At 41.2% G+C, this 22,655-nt stretch overlaps 1 protein-coding gene across 3 annotated transcripts; it reads right to left on the bottom strand.

The window, feature by feature from the left end:
- Positions 1 to 524: 524 nt before the first annotated feature.
- LOC113637468 (catenin beta-1-like) lies at positions 525 to 11,819 on the bottom strand. Of its 3 annotated transcripts, none has more exons than XM_027138139.2 (16): positions 11,600 to 11,819; positions 7,112 to 7,161; positions 6,158 to 6,382; positions 5,799 to 6,052; positions 5,310 to 5,548; positions 4,987 to 5,188; positions 4,727 to 4,871; positions 4,338 to 4,441; positions 3,871 to 4,209; positions 3,551 to 3,709; positions 3,312 to 3,431; positions 3,078 to 3,228; positions 2,337 to 2,458; positions 2,185 to 2,245; positions 1,600 to 1,839; positions 525 to 1,395 (listed from the first exon to the last, which is right to left on the bottom strand). In XM_027138139.2, the coding sequence occupies exons 2-15, from the start codon at positions 7,122 to 7,124 to the stop codon at positions 1,634 to 1,636; spliced, it is 2,340 nt and encodes a 779-aa protein (XP_026993940.1). In that variant the 5' UTR covers positions 7,125 to 7,161; positions 11,600 to 11,819; the 3' UTR covers positions 525 to 1,395; positions 1,600 to 1,633. The 3 variants fall into 3 exon arrangements, with proteins under 3 accessions (XP_026993940.1, XP_026993939.1, XP_026993941.1); XM_027138138.2 differs by having other exon boundaries at positions 525 to 1,451; XM_027138140.2 differs by having other exon boundaries at positions 525 to 1,451; positions 11,718 to 11,802.
- Positions 11,820 to 22,655: the final 10,836 nt, after the last annotated feature.

The raw sequence follows: 22,655 nt of genomic DNA on the forward strand, positions 1-22,655 counted from the left end.
TAACATGGCTATCGAAAAGCTTAGGTCTCTGACATGATAAAGACAAACAGTATCTATTTATAAAATAAGGTCGACTAGTTTTACACACACACACACACACACACACCTCTCACTTTGATCTCACAAACACACCAAAAAACAATTTTATTTCCCTGGAAAAAACTAAATAATAATCTGTACATCAGTGATGTTAAAGCAATTACATTCAAGGGCTTCAAATAGCATGACGATGAAGGTGATACAAGAGACATCTTTGTTCCTGATAACCTGAAGCACGAAACACAGCCGAGGATACGACGGTCCTCTTCTGAGCGTAAAAATATATAATAAGTGACTTCATAAATTTATCTGTTTATTATCTATGGTTTCATAACGCAGCCATCAAGAAACTGCACCACACAAAAAAAAAAATCTATCAAAATCTAACAGAGCCATAGAAATCAGCACCTCATGATAGTGAAGAAACGGAGGGAAAGAAAGAAAGAAAGAAAGAAAGAAAAAAAAAAAAGTCCTTGGATACACAGTGGAATAAAAGTCTTTTATTGTTTAGCTATGTCATTATCCATGTTCCCAAAAGAAGCCGCACAGGCAAACGAAAACAACGACGTCGCTTCAATAGAGAGACTACCTCGAGATAGCATAGAAAAGAAAGGGAAAAAAAATAATAAATCTGACAAGTCTGTGAACCCCTCTCCTCCCTTGATCTCCATGTTTTCACCCCACACCTTATATAGAACAAGTGTGACACTGAAAAGTGCCTCTCCAGGCATACTTTTTTTTTTTCTTTAATAAGAATGCATATATTTCTCCCAACCCAATAACAGCTGATCGTATAAAAAAAGAAAAGAAAAAAGCTACACAGTTACACTTTCAGTCAGATTACATAGAAACCGATTATTAGTGTTCGACACCGTTTATGTGAGAAAGCTTGAGAAACCGACATGAGGCAAGTCCACTACAACACTACAGAAGACATAAAAAGGAAATACAAATTACTGATGGAAAAAAAACAAACGAATACATACTATAAGTCAAAACCAAGCTAGGAGGTCATCATAGACTGCTCTTAAAAAAATAAACATAAAAGGGAAATTGAAATAAAAACAAAGCTAAAAAGGTTTACAGTTCCATACTTAGACCTTCCATCTTTGCTGTTAAAAGAGCAACCGCTTCCAAAATCCAATCTCGACTTCCCTTCCTCCATCATGGCCAAGTGGGGGAAAATAAAAGGTCCAGAATAACAACAAAAAAGGGGGGTTGGCATCCCTTCCGCTTGTTCCTCAGAAAACTCCCTCTCATCTCCAACAGGTGTGTACATGTAGGTGTGTGTGTGTGTGTGTGTGTGTATGCATTGTGTCAGGCACTTTCTGATATGCTCGCATCCCTTCCGTGATTCTTTAGGCAAAAAAAAAAAAAAAAAATTATCACAATCCAGTTTTCACGCAATACAGCTGCAATGCAAAACAAACAATTAAAAAAAAAAATTAGCTTTATAGGAACAAGTGGTTACCAGAAAAAGTGAATCATTTGAATCATGGGTCATGTCTGAAACCACCTGTAGGTTTTAGCCATAAGTTTTTCCTTGTTCCTTTCTCTTACCTTCTCTACTTGCAGACTGTGTGAGAGAATGTGTTTAGAGGTCCGTGTCGAACCAGGCCAGCTGATTGGAGTCTGTGGGAGGAAGGCCGTCCATCAGGTCGTGGCTGTGGCCGAGGTCAGGAAGCCCCTCCACTGGGTACTCTGCTCCGGGATGGTGACCGGCGAGCTCATGTTCCAGTATGCCATCCATGCCCAGACTGTCCTGGGCATAGCCTGCGTGGAAGGAGCGGTAGCTTGGCTCTATAACAGAGTGAATGAAAAATGAGTGCACAGAAATACAATAATTTTGTTTAAGACTCAAAATATTAATGATGCATGCATTCACTTATGTTTCCCCTAAATATTTATGTTACGCTTACCACTGTAGGAGTTAAAGACGACAAAAAAGTAAAAAATTCTACTAAAAACTATATTAAATAACTTAATGAGATCAGTGTAACTATATATAAACACACACTGAGCTAGAATTACATAAAAATAAAATTTTAAAAAATTAAATAAAAAAGTCTGAGTATGATCACGCTAACATCTATAAACCAAGACCATTTAACGGATACAGCAGGGAAAAGGTGACAGGACTCTTACCATCTGTTCTGTACCCAACAGGCTCGCCCTGAGCTCCTATATCCAGACCCATATCACCAGTCTAAGAAAGAAGAACAGAAAAATCGAATAGAGGCAGATCGTTAAATCGTGTGTGTGTGTGTGCGCGCACCCCATTCCTGTGTGTTACATACCTCGTTCCAGGCCATGGGCTCTGTTCTGAAGAGAGAGCTAGTGAGCTCCACAGACAGGCGCTTCTTGTAGTCCTGAGGTTTGTCCTCAGACATGCGGAACAGCACAGCTGCCGCATACGTAGCTAGACATAAAGAGAAGAGAGGGATTTAAAAAAAATAAATAAATAATTACAATTTAGTAACATTAGCAGCACCGTTACCCAGTTTGCTTCATTAAAGAATAATTATGTAGACTTCATCAAGGATAACTATAATAGGATTTTGTACTCGAGTACACGCAGGATCTTAAACGAACAGTAAAAGTAAAGAGTGCCTGAAACCTCATGGTTTGATGAACTAAATTATGGGATTGCCTTTTCCAAACGAGGACACGTTGTGCTACTTTGAATTCGTCCAATATAAGCAAACCTCAAGACAGCTGTCCTTATGCTGCCTTCCAAATAGAACAGACTGTATCTGTCTAAAAAAAGCTGAAGCAACAAAAAGGCCATGAAGAACTGATCAAACCCACATAGCTCCTAAACTGCTGCCACACATTAGTTTGTAATCAAAGGAAAAACTCTCGAAATTTCAACAATTTCCTTGAAAGTGGTTTGCACTTTGAGAGGAACGTGCATCTGATGAGCAGTTCAAAGTTGGAAAAAGCTATTAAACATAAGCTTTTTCTAAACATTTAGATTCTAAGCTTAGTCTAACTTAGAAACAGTTTAGCTTGAAACCGACCCGCCTAAACACACTCACCCACTCCCTCGTTCCTGGAGTGCAGCAGTTCAGTGAGAGGTGCCGTCGCTCCCTCGGCTTCAATGGCCTCCGCCGCTTCCTTGTCCTGTGCCAGTTCGCAAAGTACGCCTGCTGCGACACGCTGGATGTTCTCGATCGGTGAGTACAGCAACTACACAATAAAGCAGAGAGGTGGCTCTTGAGTATGGGTGCTTTTGTCATAAATAATATCCAAGTCAAGAAGTCATTTCAGACCTGCACAAACAGAGGGATGGTGTTGAGTCCTCGGATAACGATTCGGTTGTGCACATCTCTGGCCAGGATGTGGAGTGCACCAGTACAGCCCTCTACTATCTCCTCCATTCGAACTCCCTCCTTGAAAAACATGCAAACAAAACAACCGTAATCATAATCTTAAGAGAAGTGGGAGTATAAAAATTTCTAAAAAAAAAAAAAAAGTCATTTTGATTTTAAGCATTTGCCAAAATACTCACCACAAATTGTTGCTGTGTGCCTCCCATGGAGGTGCGCCTCTGGGTGTCCTGGTGTGCCCTCACGAGCAGCTGGACTAATCGGGGGATGGCACCCTGCTCGCGCAGTGGTGCGTGATTGGCTGGACATAGTGCCAGGTTACGGATCAGACCAACTGTGGCCTGGGAGGGAGGAGCACAACAGAATGATCAGACTTGTAAAGCTGATGTAAAGATGGAAAAACAGGCAACAAAAGCATATCTGATGGACGACTATCTAATTCAAATCTATTGTAAAGGGGAAAAAAGCAAATTCTGATTAAAAGCTGGTGAAAACCTTGTACCTTAATAAGCGGCCAGTGTGAGGGTGGGTGCAGCAGTTTGACCACCACCGGAAGACCGTAGTGCAGACGCACAGCATTCTGGGCCATTTCGGCTTCCTGGTGCCTGGAAGTGAGATGGCGGAGGGCGCACACGGCTGGTTCTGTGATGTCCTCACGGTCTCCAGCTCTAAGCACGGTACGCACAAGCGACTCGATGCCGCCGACCTGGCACACCATCATTTTGTTCTTGTAGTTGTTGCAGGTGAGGTTGGACAGAATGCCGGCGGCACACGTCACCACGTTGATGTCGTCTGAGCCGAGCAGCTGGACCAGGGTGCCAAGCAATCCTTCCATACCCTCCTGTTGTGGGCAAAAAAATGAAGGCCATGTTAACAAGGATAAAAATAAAGAATGAGAATCAAATACAACATGTTGTTAATTTTTAAATAATATTACTAATGTGTGAGTGTGTAACAGAGTGCGAGTACCTGCTTCGTGGCAGCATCCGACAAGTTTCTGAGGGTCCAGAGGCAGTTCTGTACCAGACGCTGACTGGGGTCAGTCAGATGAAGTCCAAGAGCTTGCATACCTCCTGTGTAAAAAAAAAAATTAAAAGGAAGGTGGGGCACATAAATCAATTAAAATAACATGCACAGAAATTATATATAAAAATTATGTACATTTCCCAGACACCAGATTTACAACAATAAGAAAAGCCTAATACGGTTAAAATATATTTAAAGCCTTGAATTTTTAAAATGTAATTTCAGCCGAATGAATGCTTTCTAGCAGACTAATTGTGTTAGTAATCATGTCATATCCAATAAAAGCCTGGACACTTTGATCATTGTGTGCGTGTTCGCTTGTATAAACGCACCAGCCTCCACAATGGCAGGTTTGTTGCTGGAGCAAACGGACAGCACTTTGAGCACACGGCTGGTGGTCCACAAAAGCTTCTCGTACGTGTAGGTCCTCATGATGTTCACCAGAGCCTGAGGGCCTCCACTAGCCAAGATGATCAACTAAGGAAACCAAGGCAGTTTGCTTAGTCCAGATGTCAGTTCAACAAGATTACAAAATCAGCAGCAGAAACAAATGTTATGAAACAAACATGTGGAATCAGTCATCCATCCTCACCTTGCTTTCCTGGTTGCCGTAGGCCAGGATCTGTAGGCAGTCTGTGGTGATGGCGAGGAATTTAACATTGGTCTTGTTCAGCAGGGCGACCATCTTCTGCAGGCCGCTGGCCAGACGGACGGCCATTTTAGCTCCTTCCTGGTGCAGTAGGAGGTTGTGTAGGGTGGTGATGGCGTAGAACAGCACGCTGTCAACTGGAGATCTGTCACACACACACACATTTAGAGCACTTTACTCTATAGATAAGTGACTCTGCTTCAAACAGACCTTTTGTTACCCAACCTGTGAATATGTAAATGAATTTCCTGGAGCCTAGCTCTTACCCCAGCATCTTGACGAGAGCAGGGATGCCACCAGATTTGAAGATGGCGAGAAGACCCTCCCGGTGGTGGGAGAGATTGTGCAGTGTGCCGGCAGTGCAGCGTGCCGTCTCCACGTCAGCGGTGTTCTGCATGGTCCTCACGATGGCCGACACCATCTGAGGGGAGCGCATGATGGCGTGCCGCGACGCCTCCTTCTTCGACAGCTGATGCACCATGACGGAGGCCTTATTTACCACCACCTCCAGAGAGAAAACGTAGACGGTTAAAAAGTGAAACATGCTGCTCCAATTTTGTGAAGAGTCTTCTCTAAAGTCCTCTTGTCCTTTTTTATTTTTATAGTGAAGATGCTACGCTACAGAAACATTTTTGGGTCAACCTTAAAATAACCCGTACCTCATATATTCTGAAATACAGTCACAGTTAGGTTAAATCTCCTCAGCCAAAAGATATACTTTCATTAGTGAAGAAAGAAATCTAAGCAATTTCCACCTGGTCTTCATCATTGAGGAGCTTGGTGAGCTCTGGAATAGCCCTGGTAGCGAGTTCGGCGTCATCCTGATAGTTGATGAGGTTCACCACAGCGTGTTTGAGCATCTGGGACGGCTCGGCCAGCCGCTGCACGTTGGTGGGGTTAGCGGAATCAAATTGGGTGGTGGGGATCTGCATGCCCTCATCCAGGGTCTCAGGAAACATGGCGGCACGGACACGCTGGGCACGAGTCATGGCGTATTGCCCGTCCATTTCTAGAAAAGTATGGACGTTAGCATTGCACTAAGGCACGCAGCAATCTGTGTATATGTGACAAACTACATTGGCGTCGCCACTAGGCCACAGAAACCAACTCGTACCTGCCACATGCTCCGGTGTAAAGGGCTGACTGAAGCCCTGCTCCCACTCATACAGCACCTGGTTGTCCAGCTCCTCGTCCTCTGGGTTCCCCTTGCCAGAGAGTGAGGGCGCCGTGGTGGTGGCTCCAGAATGGATACCCGAGTCCAGGTAGGACTGCTGCTGCCAGTGGCTCACTGCAGCCTTCCGGTCCTGCTCCATCGCCATGTCCAGCTCCATCAGATCAGCTACAACCCCCACAGCAAAGGAGCGATGTTAATGTTAGACAGAGCAAAGTGGAAAGGGAAAAAAAAACATGCTGTGTGTAATTTGAAAGCCTAAAACAAAAATCTTAAACCTTTACCAGTAAAATGACTAGAAAACTGCAGCAACTGTTGACAAACGAAAATTAATTTCAGTTCACTACTTGCACAATAAAGTGCCCAATTCTACACCCCACTGTTCAATAACACTTCAATACTTCAAAGTGCCTGTAGATCCTGTAGATGGAGCTTTATAAAAAGAAGAAAAAAAAAAAAAATTTCCAGCATTTAGCAGACAGCATTATCCAGAGCGACTTATCTTAAGGGCCTCGCTCAGGGGCCCAGCAGTGGCAGCCTGGTGGCCCTGGGAATTGAACTCAACCTTTCGATTGTTAGTCTCAAAACACTAGTCTACCACATCCCTCAATTAACTTTAATGTTCTTAAAGAGCGTAATACATGCACAAGTTTTACTACCCTGAATGCTACACGCAGGACATGCAGGCAGAGTAAGCTATTGTATCATGCACACTACAATGGCTAGCTTTCAGATCTTTCTACATGTCTCAACACAACCTGTCCAAGCTTCAGTCACCGTGTGTGGCACCGTTAGATACGTAGTGGGGGGAGGGTGCCGTGTTTACCGCACAAACCTGCTCATTTGCTTCCCGACTATAATTAGAATTTCCAAGACTGTCGAAAACCGTGTACTTACACTGGGTAGCCATCGTGATGCCGAGCCGTCAGTCCGAACTACTTCCGAATCTGCGGGGGAGAGCAAAGAAAAGCAGTCGTGAGTGTAAAGAAGAAAACTCTGTACAGAGTGCAAGTTGGCAGAGCTGAGGAAGGGGACATGCGATACGGGCTTTTACAAACGAGCTGAAATCCGAGCGGCCGTATTCAACACGCTGTTCCTTTCAGACAACAGCTGTCTGTGTATGAGAGGGGGCTCGAGTCATACAGCCTCGAGCTGCGTGTGTGTGTGTTCTCGGGGAAACTCCCAGCATTCAAGCAGCTGTGTCTCTCACCCTCCACACACACACACACACACACACACAGAGTGAGTCATCCTGGCACTGGCAATAAAAACATTCCTAAGGGTTAGTCAGCGTCATCCATCAGCGCTTGATGAGAGTATCGAGATGTGCTGAACAATGTGATGAAGATCAACAAGCTAATTGAAAATAAACAGCCTTGGGACAGACAGACCGATTTATATCAGATGCTTTTAAATGGTTTATTGCCCTGCGACCTGACTGGGTCTGTCTGCGTCTCTCTGTCGATCCCAAGTCTGCTACATAAAAACTGGCCTTTTCTTTTTTTAAAGACACCTGAAACTAAAATGACTAAAATGTAAATGGATTCTGGTGGAACCTTTGGACCGTTACAGACTTGATTCTCCAGGGAACGTCTTACACCTACAATTAAAAGATGTTTTTCATTGTGGAAAACTCTGTAGATCCCCATCAGATCCCAGGATTTCTAACCAACAAAGAATTATAAATAATTTATAAATATCAACTTTCACCTTTTTTTTATAAAACAGCTGTTCCAGTAAAAGCACATTTTATGCTGAATTTGCTTGGGTTTTTTTTTTTCTTCTTAATATGCTGACTAATCTAGAGTACTTGTATAAACATGTTCCAAGCCACTTCAGATCAACACGAGACGAGCTTGCCTTCATGTTTCTGCTGAACGAGAGAGGATGTAGACTAAATCCAGGACAACGGAAACCACTTTTAGGTACGGCTTCCTGCGCTGCGACTCACTGGGCCGATGACTGAACGCCTCACAGGCTCCAAGACAGCTTGGTCTAGAGCGTTTTCCTTTTTGCAACACACGTCCAAAATCGACTCACCACTAATTTGAATTCCCCTTGAGCTACCAAGGAAGTGATAGAAGATTAATTCAAAGTTGACTAAGAAGCAAATCCTTTCTTGCTTTTCCACTGATGGTATTAACAAAATTACCAAAACAGAATGAGAACTAATGAATCTAATGAAAACCACAATGTCTCTAACGTTTGCATCTCTGTAGCTCGTCGGCATCTAATAACGTACGTGACGGTGACGAGTGATCAAGTACATGCAAGTGGCAGCAGAAATTGGTCACAAACTGGTATGAACTTGTGCCTCATTAACCCTCTCTGGGGTAATTTCCTATTTTACAGGTGATTTTTTTTCTCCCCATGGGAATCAGACAGGATGGTGATTTTCTTCATCCTCCTCTGAGAAAATTGCAGGGAAATTACTTGTTTACCCGTTCCCACCCCCGGGTAAACATTTCAGTCTGGACGGACATGTCTGTGATGGGGGGTGGGGGGGTGGTTTGCATTGTCTTGTCTAGATGTTGTGAAACACTCCACAATATAATCTCACAAATAGCTGACCAAAAAAAAAAGTGTCAATTTATTTAAAATATTTAATACAGCTAGTTTCCATATTTAAGGAAATTTCTAATTTTTTTTTCCCTTAGAAAAAAAGAGTAGTGTCTCAAACTACAGCCCCAAGCGCAAAGAAAATGATAGTGAAAGCTACGCTATGTAGCGCAAACACAAACACAGCTGAGTGAAAAATCAGGGCACTACCCAGACTCCAATAACCACATCCGAGAGAAAGGTGCAGCTAACATCCGAACCGTTGGCCAAAGACCTGCTGCGGCTCCATTTTGTCAAAACACCACAGGCTTCGAGAGTCTATATGAGGAATTAATGGGTTGGGGGGGCTGAAATTTCTGTCTCTACTTGCATTATATATAAACGATTGAGATTTTCATGCCTCGTTAGCCACATTAACATTTGAGAGGAGCTTAAAATACAGCAATTCACACCATTCTTCAGGCTTAAAGTAGTTAAGCTGCTCATCTAAAAAAAAAAAAGAAGAGCGCCTTTTACACTCAGGTAATTACAGGAACCCACATTTATGAAAACATCCTGCAGTCTGCATCGGACATTCCAGTGTGTGTGCGCCTCTCACTCTGCCGGGGAGGTACTGTACAGCACTTCAGACGTCTGCCTACACCGAAGCAGACAGAAAGCTTCTTAATAGGAGGAGGGAAATTGTAGTGCTGTGAACTTGTGCCAAAGTTAATAAATCGGGCCTTTCCCCCCCCCCAAAAGCAGGCGAAGGTTGGTTTTCCAAAATGCTCCGAGCACACAGAGGAGCAGCTGTGGCTATGAAAACACACTTTGTAAGCAGTTCATTCAACATCCTTTAGAAAAAGAGAGAAAAACATTCCAATGCTTTTACCATGAAGCTGAAAACATTTCCGTGACTGCCTCAGGAGTTGCTCAAAGTCAGAATGGAATAAAGTGATAAAGCCACTATGTGACAAACTGCCTATTAACCACGCTGTTTTTTCCCTTACTAAATATTTCATTTATCTGGATATGGCCCAGTGTAAGTGTCATCTTTGCCCAAATGGAGACATTTACAAAAGCCACATCCTCAAACATAACGCAAGGCACGGCACGGCCCGCCGTCACGTCTTCATTAGGACTTACTAAGCAGCGATGGAAATTCAGAGCTAAGGCGACTAAACTAAATTACACTAAACATGTTATTCTCCTTCTACATTTTCCGTGCTGTGGCGTAAGGGAAAGCGGATGGAGCTCTGCTGGGGTTTTCCCCCCTCTGTGTATGTAAGATCAAAGAGCAGCTCTATATGCTGCTCCTTCGTTCTCCTGCCTCTGTACAAACACCAGTGTTTATTTCCTTACAAAAGGCTGTTAAAGGCGCTGCAGATGAAAAGGCCCATGGTAGAGCAGGGATTGCATTAAAACACAGTCTAAGGTGAAAGAGTTTCTGTGGAAAAGAAAATTAATAATAAAAATGCATCAAGAGTGCGAGTTGTGAAGTGAGCTGTTCTTAGAAACACACTAAATTTGTATGAACTCCTAGGAAAATAAGGCAATTGGGTTTTTAAGCAAATATTTCTTGGCAGCACAAAACAGCACACCAATCTCACACACACACCGAATTTACCCCGTATGAACTCGATCCTGGTGCAGTTTACTGATTCGTTTCAACACCGAATCAAACTAAAACGACTCAACAGGAGAAAATGAATCAAACACCACACAGATTTCTGAACTGATCTAATAGACGGAGTCGTAGACAAAAAGAAATCAAAGCTTTATAGGAATGTTTTCATCCCTACAAGCCTCACAGCTTTGGCTCAAACCAAACGACTCGTTTTATTTTATTTTAGCTAATGAGAGAACTCGTGATAAACAAACTAAACAATAAGAAATGCACAAAGTCTTTACTCACGTTTTCTGAGCATAATTACAGAAACAAACTTAACAGTCCGAGTTGTGTGTTTAAAAGTATTTAACAAACTCTTAGCTGCGTTCACGTGTTGATTTAATCCTCCATTTTGTGCGTTTTTATGAAAAACAGGTTGCAATTAAGTAGCTAGAGAACTTCTTGATAAACCGAATACACGCAAAAAAAACTTAATTTTATACATTTTAATGTATAATAGATTATAATAATTTAGTAACCTTTAGTGCTGCTTCAAAAACGTTGATACAACAAAACAAATCCACCTTAAAACATAAAATCAAAATAAACTAGCATGCTAGCCAAACGTAGCTTATAATAAAGAACACTCGTAGTCACACCTATATTCGAGTAAGTCCCGCCTCGTCACACAGAAATGGCTCAAACGCTGCGCTGATTGGCTAGTGAGTGCACGCATTCCGCAAAACCGTCGTGCGTGCTTATTGATAACCAATCCGCTCCCGTATGATAGAATACGGGTAGGAAAAAAAACAACAACAAAAAAAAAACAATTAGGCATCTAAACAGTGGGTTCTTTCGCTCTCTCTCTCTCTCTCTCACACACACACACACCTGAAACGTGCGGGTAGTTGTGGAGTTTTGGTGCAAAGAATGTGAAAATCTAAAAACACAAATCTACTACAAGTAAAAAAATAAATAAAAAAAACACATTTCTATGTGACGAGAAAAAACGATGGCTAATTATCCAAGTAGTCAGAAATGTCACTTAGCACATAGTTACCGTAGAAGGACAAAAATAAAGTTCTCATTAGTTACAAGTCAGTAATAAGAGCTAAAAAACCGCCCGCCTTTTAAAAGCAGACACACCAAGCTAGTTAAGAAAAGTAAAAACGCTTCGACGGCTAACAGAAGAAACGCCTAAACTTCTATGAACTCACATACACACGTTATAAACGTACCTGATAGCAAAGAAAAACGGACAACCCGTTTTTTCCCCCTTGTTCTCCTCTTTAAGCGGCGTGAGAGCAACGTTGTCTGTATCCGAGACTGAAATAAAAAAGAAATAACCGTCCGTCCCTCCGCTCCGCCGCAGCTCGCTGTTATGTTAACTGGAAACTGGAGCCTCAAAATGGCGTCGCGTCACTGTCGCCCCTGCCCGAGTCGCACTGCGCATGCGCACTGTTCTCACGCACACCGCACACCTCAGAGGAAGTTCTTATTACGGTGAATGCGGTTTAATGTATCCTACCGCGTAGTTGAAAAAAATAAATAAACCGCTACCTGCTGTGTACTCGTGTGGGTTTCCGACACACGTGGAATAACGATCAGAGCGCTTTGACGATTAAAGTACGATACAGATAGCGATAAATGTGTTCATTATTAATGAAAATGTGTCCGTTTGGCCACATTTCGTTCTAAGTAAACTATGTGGTATGTGCGGAAGGATACGGTGTGATGATGGTGTCTGTAGTTCGGTCGAGGGCCATTCATTAGTTCGGAATGTGCCTGATTTGAACAGGATTTTGGAGGATCAACTTTCAACGTAGCTTTTATGTTAAGACCGGGTATTATTCACGACATTAAATAAATAAATAAAAGTATATAAAAATAGTAAGTTGTTTTTTAATTAGATTGAGTTTATATAATCTTAGGTTTGCTGTTAAAACATTTGGCCTCCTGATTTACATTTACTTTACATTTCCAGTATTTTTACTTTTACAGCGTGACTTACATTATCTCATTTTTTTTAACACAACTTAGGGTTAAGGGCCTTGCTCAGGGGTCCAACAGTGGCAGCTTGGTGGACCAGGTATCAAACACCTTAACCATTAGGCTACCAATCAGAAGGTTGTGAGTTTGATCCCAGGTCCCCAACACCTTAACCACTAGGCTACCAATCGGAAGGTTGTGAGTTTGATCCCAAATCCCCAACACCTTAACCACTAGGCTACCAATCGGAAGGCTGTGAGTTTGATCCCAAGTCCCCAACACCTTAACCACTAGGCTACCAATCAGAAGGTTGTGAGTTTGATTCCAGGTCCCCACCTTAACCACTAGGCTACCAATCAGAAGGTTGTGATTTCAATCCCAGGTCCCCAACACCTTAGCCACTAGGCTACCAATCGGAAGGTTGTGAGTTCAGTCCCAGGTCCCAAACACCTTAACCACCAGGCTACCAATCAGAAGGTTGTGAGTTCGATCCCATTTCCCCAACACCTTAACCGCTAGGCTACCTTTGATCCCAGGTCCACCAAGCTTATCCAGAGCACCTTACCTTTGCCAAATAATTATATGCAAATCGAACAGATCAGAATAATATTTTTGTTGTTGTTGTTGTTGTTGTTGTTTTATTCTACACATAGAAAAAATATTGTGCATAGATATGACGGCTTGGCACACAGTAAAAGATGTAAGTTCTTCACCATTTAAATGAATCCAGAATAAATGATTCACTGTTCTATTGTAGATGGTGATTTGTTTCATTTTATTTCACATTTACTCTGACAGTCTTATGCCATTTCTCAAAACAGTTTCTAGTCAGCTGCAGGCAAAGCGGAACGTCGCACTTCCTGCACTTCCACGGGGTGCTAATCTTCTTGGAATTTTGCGATCAGCGGACGACGCAGGTCCTGCGACCTTGTGAAGCCACCTGACTTACGTCTGTAGACAGCTTGGCCACGGGCACCGGGACGTGATCGCAGCTGGCACGTTTGAAAGGGATTTTCCGTGACATGCCGCACAGCTGGGCAGTCAGCTCTTCCATGAATGTTTTGTGCGTTAAGGCAGGGCACAGTTGTCGTGACGCAAGCTCTTTGTGGAGGATGTATGCGTTTGTAGCCGCAATGTCTAAAAAGTGCAAAAACAGCTTCCAGTACCATTCCGTGGTCTTGTGGTGTGTTGTGTAGTACTGGATCAGTTGGTTGGACAAGTCCACACCTCCCATGTGTTTGTTGTATTTTAGGATGGGAGAGGGGCACAAAAATGTCTGCGTGGTCCATTTCCCTTTTGTAGTTTTTACCTTGCGTTGTATCGTCTCGCCGCTGAAAGCAGTGTGAATTGAACTGAAGTCTCCTCTGGATGATGTTCTACCCAGGGCGTTCACTGTAGTGCTTGGACAGTCCTTACAGTTCTTCTTGTTGTCCCTGTAAGTGCCACAAGCCCCAAATTTCAGATCATGCAAGTCCCTGAATAGCTTTGGGCTCGTGTAGAAATTGTCCATGTACACATGGTACCCAGAACCCAAGAAGGATGGATCCATGAATGACATCACAGTGTCATATGAAATCCCTCGTCCTATGTACGAGCCATCCTTTCCTGTGTACACGGCAAAATCCATTTGAAGCCCCATTTGGTGGGCTTTCTCTTCATTTACTGTGTCATACCCATTTTTGCCTTGGTTGCTATCATTCGTTCGTCAACCGCAATGTTCCTCTGTGGATGATAAAAGGTTTTGCAGGCCTCCCGAGCCCTGTCCATGAGCAGTTTCACATATAATAGTTGGTCATGCTGTGGTGTCCAATGCCTCATATCGTTCTCTCGATCTTCATTCTTGTTGCTCATGTGCACGTTCCAGGAAATGGTTCCATATCAGTCTCTGGTTATCACCGTCCCTGGGAAGGCAATGGAAAAAATTTTGTTTTGCCGGCAGTACTCTTGGATATGGCCCAGTTTTATCAGGGCCATGTAAAAAACCAGGCCAATGTACTTGTAGAACTCATCTACTGTCAAATCACTCCATTTGTACTTGCACCCTTGGGCGATGTTCCTGGCAGCTTGTTTATTGGTGTTCCGACACAGTGTCTCTATGGCGTCTTGAGAGAAGAAGAGTTTGAACAACTCCAGAGGTGGATACGTGTCTGCTGGATTTAGTTGCACCCCAGGAGGCTTTGCAGGCTGGAACCGAATGGCCGGTGGAGCCACATCGGTGTCTTCAGATGTCTTCCATGCCGGGGGAGATTTAGACTGAGCAGACTTGTGTGGCTTTTTCACTGGTGGTGGAAGTTGCTCATCATCTTCACGTCTGCAAACACAATCAGTTTACCTAAGCGAGAAAACTATTGGTTGCAACTTGTTCCAGCCAAGATGTGCTCATTAAGACTATAACATTACTGACCGAACTGAAGTAACAAAAGTATTAGAATAAAACTTACCTTGTGTAGCCTTTTCATAGAGTATGAATGAACAGTTACCTCGATATTTTTTAAATGCCTGTATTTTTTCCCATCAAAACATTTGCATCCTTTTTGCGTCTCATGTAAACGTCACTCCCTGCCACTCCTGCAATATTTTGGCAATATTTCACCCTGTAAACTTCCATGATATCGGTTCATGTGCCTCATTTAGAAAGCTGCTACACTGATACGATTTTAGAGTGTCCTGTCAGATTCTTCTCTAAAGTGTCCTCGCTTAGTTACCGTTGCTAAGTTACTTACAGTACTCATCAGCCGAATCGCTCTCACCCAGTCCCAGTGTTTCTTCATCGCTGCCCTTGTCCTCCAAATGTGCTAAGTTATTTCCAATATCATAATCGTCACTGCTTTCCTGAAGGCCATCGATTGGCTCGGATGGGGCCGTGCTGGATTCCATGTTCTGCATGGCATTGCTTTAACTCTGAGCTTTTTTGCTGCTTTTGAACAAAACAACATCACTGATTTGCATGCTCTAGGGTGGGGCACGTTTGCCTACTTCTTCATCTTCTTCTCCTTCTTGTAGCATTTATTCGTGTTTGGCCAGCCAGCTTACAGTGGATTACAGCTACTGAGTGGAGAGTAGAGCATCAATGTGAAAACATAACAAATCTTTCTGCTTGGAAGATTTTGTATTAATTTCATCATTGCAAACATCATGCTAGCTACCAAAACACAGGCTGAGCTGGACAAACTGGTAGACCATCATACTATCATGAACGACATAATTAGAAACACCTAGATGGTATTTTGGAGATCTGTCTGATCTTACACTGTGACTAACTCTAAAACCATGACAATCAGCACTAAAAGCCCTGGTCGGTACATTTTTCCTATTGCTAGTGGAACCTGTTGAAATAAAGTCTATGCCCTTGAAAATCTTTTCACACCTTCATGCTGGAAAGATGTTATTGGCATAAATATATTAAACTCAACCACCAGGAAGAGTGACTCAGGGTTTCTAAAACCTTTTAGGCAGATCCACACGCAAATAAGGATTACAGCCAAAAACTAAAACATCTACAGTAACTTCCAAAAATAATGGAAGGACAAACCAATACTTTTCTTTCTTTTTAGTGTTGCGTGCAAGGAGATTTTTCAAATAGGGAGTAAACTAGTCACTTTCCTCCAAAGAACATCCGAATATTCATTCATTCATTCATATTCTACCGCTTATCCGAACTTCTCGGGTCACGGGGAGCCCGTGCCTATCTCAGGCGTCATCGGGCATCGAGGCAGGATACACCCTGCACGGAGTGCCAACCCATCGCAGGGCACACACACACTCTCATTCACTCAGACACTCACACACTACGGACAATTTTCCAGAGACGCCAGTCAACATGCATGCATGTCTTTGGACCAGGGGAGGAAATCGGAGTACCCGGGGAGAACATGCAAACTCCACACACACAAGGCGGAGGTGGGAATCGAACCCCCAACCCTGGAGGTGTGAGGCAAATGTGCTAACCACTAAGCCACCGTGTCCCCCACAAACGAATATCATTATTAAGTTTAGAAAAAATTGTGAAGGTTCTTGTGTTGGCTTCAGCTATTTGTGTTAATAAATTCTTTCTCACCTATTTATAGACATTTATACACACAATCTTCCACACTTCTTTAACACTGTTAGTGTATTGGTCATGCTAGCTTGAGGCAAAAAGAGTCAGTCATCTGATGCCCTTTCATTTACAGTGTAATTTTATTTATTTATTTATTTATTTATTTATTTGTAGTATACTGGAATTTATTTCTTTATTAATTATTTGGCTGCCGTTAAGCTAAAATGCTTTAAATCTGACTATCTTTCGGCTTTAACCGTGTCCTCGCTTTATCTTCATTAAGAAAAGAAAGAAGACTAACAAACACACACTAACATACAAAAGTTGTCATTTACGAATAGAAAGAATTAAAGACAGAAAGAAAGAAAATAGTAATATATTAAATGTATTCTCTACAATAGAATGAAAGGGAAAAGAAATCTAATAAATGAGCAGTTTGTGCATTTAGTGTAGTATTTTTTTCTGTCTTGTTCTGTACTGACTTTAAAAAAAAAAAAAAAAACAGAAATTATTGAGAAATAACTCCACTCCTGTCTGTCGCTGTAAAACACCTTGTAACCCGGCTTTGAAATTCAATAACCGGAGGATCAAGGACAAATATTTTCAACCCACAAAGAAGAGGCGACTAATTCATATTTCATTCAAAGGATTACATGTCAGGGTTTTTTTTTTTCCATTTGTTTAAGACAATTTGAATAGAAATGTATGAAGTAAAACAAAAGGCAAGTGTATGGGTGACTTTATATGTCCTCATTTAAGAGACGATCGTTATAAATTGACATGTTTTCCCATGACTCGTTTGTGTGTGTCTGCGCGAGTGTGTGTTAAACTTAGTATTCAGTATTCAGACCAGTAAATTCAGCAGTGTGTAGAGAGTGTATGAGTCACACAAGTGAGCCTTTGTTTGGCCACCGAAGCAAAAGTCCTTGTGTATGGAGGCATGAAAGACAGAAAATCAGTCTCAAATGCCATTAAAGTGAATATGAACGGTTGGACATTGAACATTATTCAAAAGTCGATCAGTACATTTATTTTTTTAATAGATGCTTTTTATCCACTGCATCTTTTTTTTTTTTTTAGTGAGCAGAATCACAGAATCTAAAACCTTGCCATGTGCCATAAAAGTTCCAAAAGTTTAGTAAATAAAACTAATGCCACCAGCGCTGCTGAAAGTTTTTGGGAAAATTGTCTCAGTCGAATGTGTTGTGTGTTTTTCGGGATGAAGGATCCGATGGAAACCCAAACACTAGGCGAAGGAACCGGGAGCATTTCTATAGCAACAGCTGTAATAATAAACTTGTTAGAACATGTATTTAAAAAATGTTTTGCCTATGATGGATAAAAAAAAAAGTCAGTCAATTTTTCAATGTAGAGGTATTTTCTTGGGTAAAAAGACAAAACGCAAATGTCACAATGTGAAAAATTTTTTTTTGAAGAATAATCGTGTTTCATTTTTTTCTTAGCTATAAGCAAACGCTGAGGTTTCGTGTAGTTTTCAGTACACATTTCACAACTATTTCCTTAAACCCAAAGTCATGATAACGCTATTTGATTAATATTCACTTTATTCACACGACCTCCAGCTCTCTTCTATTCCTTTCCTGATAAAAAAAAAGTGCTCACATCAGGATAAGTCAGTTCATTCTGACTGATCCTCACTCTCATCTGTTCTTCCTTTTATACCTCTGTATTCTTTTCTAGGATCCAGGCTCTTACTGATGCTGCTTGATGTTGAACTGAAAGAATAAAATATTCGCGAAGGAATCAGCTCTTATGCAGTCTGCACAGTTCCTAAGCTAATAATGATGATACAAGCATGTGATGATAAAGGAGTAGTGTATTGATGATGATTATATAATCAGTGCTTTTATTATTAGAAGAATTACCCCACAGTACTTGTGTAATCTTGATTCTTATTGGCTGATGGAAGTTCCGTCTTAAAGTGTTACTCAAATCATGGTCGATTTAATCTAACGTGATAATAACGTAATGAGAAGCAACACGTGTTGTCATGGTAATGATTTCTCGGAGAAATTGTTTATTCCACAATAAGGACCATGGGAAAGTCATCATGTTAGAGGATTTAGACTGCTGTGATACTCACTCTCTCTTTCTCTCATTTTCTACCACTTATCCGAACTACCTCGGGTCACGGGGAGCCTGTGCCTATCTCAGGCGTCTTTGGGCATCGAGGCAGGATACACCCTGGACGGAGTGCCAACCCATCACAGGGCACACACACTCTCATTCACTCACACACTCACACACTACGGACAATTTTCTAGAGATGCCAATCAACCTACCATGCATGTCTTTGGACCCGGGGAGGAAACCGGAGTACCCGGAGGAAACCCCCAAGGCACGGTGAGAACATACAAACTAAGCCACGTGCCCCCCAAAACAGGAAACTGTTACCACTTTGTGGTAGTAAAAGTAATTGCTTTGCATCTAACCACCGTGTCACTGATTATTTTCCTGTAAGTGTTTTATTCAGTGTTTATTACTGCAGATGTGTGCAAGGTGTTTCTTTTGCAGCTAGTCACTCATCGATAGAGAGCTAGGACGCTTGGTTCGGTTTTATAAACTTGGCATGTAGTTTTTTTGCACGAAAGACAGTTGTGAGGAAAGACTTCACAAAGTTTAGCCATATATTGTAGTATGTAGTATTTATACCAAAACTTCACAGAGATTTTTCTTCAGCAACACTTTTAAACATCGTCCATATTTTATTATACGACACTTCCTACCTGGCAAACGTTTGTTTTCCATTGTTTTTTCCAAGAGATGCTAGAAAGGACTGAGCACTTCTGAGCATCTTTACAGTAAAGAAATCCACAGAATTACTTTTCCAATAGAATCCATACCAGTAATTATGGAGATACGGTATATTGGCCTTGAAGGTCCAAACATGATTTAATCGTGGCACACATGAATTATTTGACCGCTGCATGTAAAACTCTTCCAGTCCGAGTAGTCATAAGCAACTATTAGGATGTCTACATACCAAATCGTAGTTTTCCCATGAAATAAGATGTGATATGAGCTATGGTGGCTAAGGAGAACTACAACAATACGGTACATAAGGAAGCAGATTTGAACACACACACTTCCCCACTCCTACGTGAGATAGCTTTAGCACCTGAAGGCTTTTTCCAGAAATTTGATGCTAATCCCAAGCCCGCACATGGAATACTGAGCATGCTGTAGGAAGAAACGCTGGCCTTATCTTGCACTGCTTAATGTGAATACGGATTCAAATCAGCAGGGGGTACAGCTGCACCCGTCATTAGCATGCACACAGACATGCTCACAGAAATTTTGTTAAAGTAACCATTGCTTCAGAAAGCAGCATTTACGCTCTTTACACAAAAATACAATTATTAGCGATGTGAGATTTTATTTTCATTAAACTAATTAAGTGTGACAGGTTATGGCTTGTATTGTAGCTAAATTTAATAGCGTATAGTTCTGTATCTACAGGATACAGCTGGTGTTTAAGCTAAGCAACTACACCTATGGATGAGTAGCCACGGGGTATAGGTCAGTAATTACATAGTACGGATGAGTAGCTAGCGGTCACAGCTCTGTAACTAAATGCTTTGGCCCCTAAACAGAAGGTTATAGTTCAGCACCTACAGGTTGTAACTCATGGATTATATTTCACTGTGGAGTATAGATTAGTAACCACTGGTTATGACTCATTATTACTCAAGCTTGACTAGCTCTAGAGTCAAGTTCTGACAAGTCCTGCAGGACAAAACGGGACTGGACAATTACTACTTTCAAGTAGGACAAAGGCAGCCCGTGTACATTAAGCCCATGTCACTATAGTGGACACAGTGAACTGTTTGCCCTGTGAAAAGAAATTTGTCAAAAGCTATTGGTGCAGGAGCAGAACTGGTCAAGAGTGACTGTGGGAGCAGGTGGGTATCTTCTCTAAAGGCTCTACTTGAGGCCAGAGTCAATTTATATTTAAAGTCCAAAGACTATAATTTAAAAAGTCTCAATCTCTATAGTCAAAGGTTAGTCCCGAGTCCTCAGATCAACAGGCAAAGTAGAGTTCAAAAACTGAGTTAAATATTAATACTGAGAACAACGTATTCGAGTCCTACATGCTTGAGTTCAAGGCGAGTCAGTGCAAAGCCTGTTGCTCTAAGAGTCTGAGTCAAATCCAGTGTCGAGTCCTCAGCTCAAGAGTCCAAGTTGAGTGTAGAATCTCCAATTCGACTCCAGAGTCCCCAGTTCCAGAGTCCAAATGAACTTCAGAGTTCAAATCTCAAAAGTCCAAGACATGTCCAGTGTCCCTGCCTCAACATCTAATTACAGTTTAATGTTTTAAGCCTAGTTGAAATGTATCTTTAACTCAAAGGAATTTTAAACCCATGTAATATAATCAAGTTAAATAGGCAAAACAAAACCAAAGACGATCTTAACTTTTAATATTAACTATCCTATATTCAACTAGCCTATATATTTTCACGTGTATTTTATTCTGTTGTTATTCTGGGACCACATACATTACAAGAACCTGTTCCTTTTGTACCCACTTATACCAAATTACAATAGACTTGTTCAAGATATCTTCCACCCAAATGTTTAGCACTCTGCTGACATCACTGACATGTTTTGGCTAGTCGACTTGATTCACGATGAGCGGCTCATCGTGGGCTTTTTATATTTCATGTAAAAAAGTCAATATCACTGAGGGGTTTGACTCTTATTCTCACCTGAAAATTTATTAACAGTGAGTCATCTCAGTGAGTAAACCCAAACACGCACATTCTCGTGACTAACTCTAAAGTGAAACTGACCCAGATAGACATCCTGCCAATAAAGACAAAAGATAAATACTCCCACATATATGCATACATACTGTTGGGAGGTTGTCAGAGAGTGAGAGGAGGAAATGGCCATGCTAAAGTAACACAGACTTCCTGCAATTATCCCTTAACCACCAGTTATGATTGAAAAGGGGACAACACACACAGACAGACAGACACACACACATTTTTATATAAATTTCTGAAATCCACACCCCCACTCCATTATCTGGAATAAATTAGTCTTCTTAAACACTTTCTCGTTTATATCGCCATCTAGTGGTTACCTTGTATACTTCATGTAGGGGTGAGGATAATTATGTTTTTTTTTTTTGTAAAATAAAAACTATTTATTATTATTAATTACAAATTCAGCATCATTTCAAAAATAACTCAATATTAAATAAATTGATGCCACGGCTTTATCTCCACTAGCCCTCATACAGTGTTGTTTAAAGTAGTAGAAAGCAATATTTGAGTAAAAGTACAAGTATCATACTAGAAAAAGACTTTGGTAGAAGTGAAATTCACCTTTTAGAATATTACTCAAGTAAAAGTCTTAAAGTATCTGATATTTACTGTACTTAAGTATCAAAAGTCATTTTCTGATATTTAATGTACTTAAGTATTTGAAGTACAAGTAAAAAGTAAAATTTCAGTGATTTTCGGTAGGCATACAGTAAGAGTAGGGGCGGTTCTAGGGTTTCATCTTTAGGGGTTTTAGCCCTCAGTGAGAATTTAAAACAAAAATATATATTATTATATGATTACATAGTAAGCCAAAAGTTAAGGTATTATTAAATGGCAAAAGTGGACACCAAAATTTTATGCATGATGTAATGATGTCAGTCTTGAATCAAATCAGTTCATGTATGTGTGTATTCTCTACAAACAGTGTGTCCAATGAATGCAGTCATTAATAAACTAATATTCACAAGACAAAGACCAAATAAATGTTATTTTTTATTTAGTATTGTATGGATTGTATTGTATGGATTGTTTGTGCTACAACTCTGGTAATAAGAACAGTGAAATTTCACTGCTTTTGGTTGCCGTATTTGCGGCTTACCGTCGATTAACGTTATAGATAAACGCCTCTAGCTCTGACTGCGCGTGCACGCTGCGCGTACCTGTGCTTCTCCGTAGAGCGTGCGTACTTGCGTAATGCAATCTAGGAGCAGTGATTCGCCAAACCTCCCTTATTGCAGTCACACACATTTCTTCTGATTTTATTTTGTAGTAACGAGTATCGAAGATGCTTAGTGGAAATATAACGGAGTAAAAGTATACATTTTATCTAGGAAATGTAGTGGAGTAAAAGTGAAAGTTGACATAAATTTAAATAGCGAAGTAAAGTACAGATACGTGACATTTCTACTTAAGTACAGTAACGAAGTATTTGTACTCCGTTACATTACAACACTGCCCTCATAGAAACACTTCCTC

Source organism: Tachysurus fulvidraco, chromosome 15, assembly GCF_022655615.1.
Source record: "Tachysurus fulvidraco isolate hzauxx_2018 chromosome 15, HZAU_PFXX_2.0, whole genome shotgun sequence".
Taxonomy (NCBI): Eukaryota; Metazoa; Chordata; class Actinopteri; order Siluriformes; family Bagridae; genus Tachysurus; species Tachysurus fulvidraco.

What these genes read in the sequence shown, in the direction of transcription:
- LOC113637468 (XM_027138139.2), bottom strand. An exon ending in TCCTCAATGATGAAGACCAG is followed by an intron (nt 5,549 to 5,798) that starts GTGGAAATTGCT and finishes TTCTCTCTGGAG; the next exon opens with GTGGTGGTAAATAAGGCCTC. An exon ending in TGTTGGGTACAGAACAGATG is followed by an intron (nt 1,840 to 2,184) that starts GTAAGAGTCCTG and finishes ACTCTGTTATAG; the next exon opens with AGCCAAGCTACCGCTCCTTC.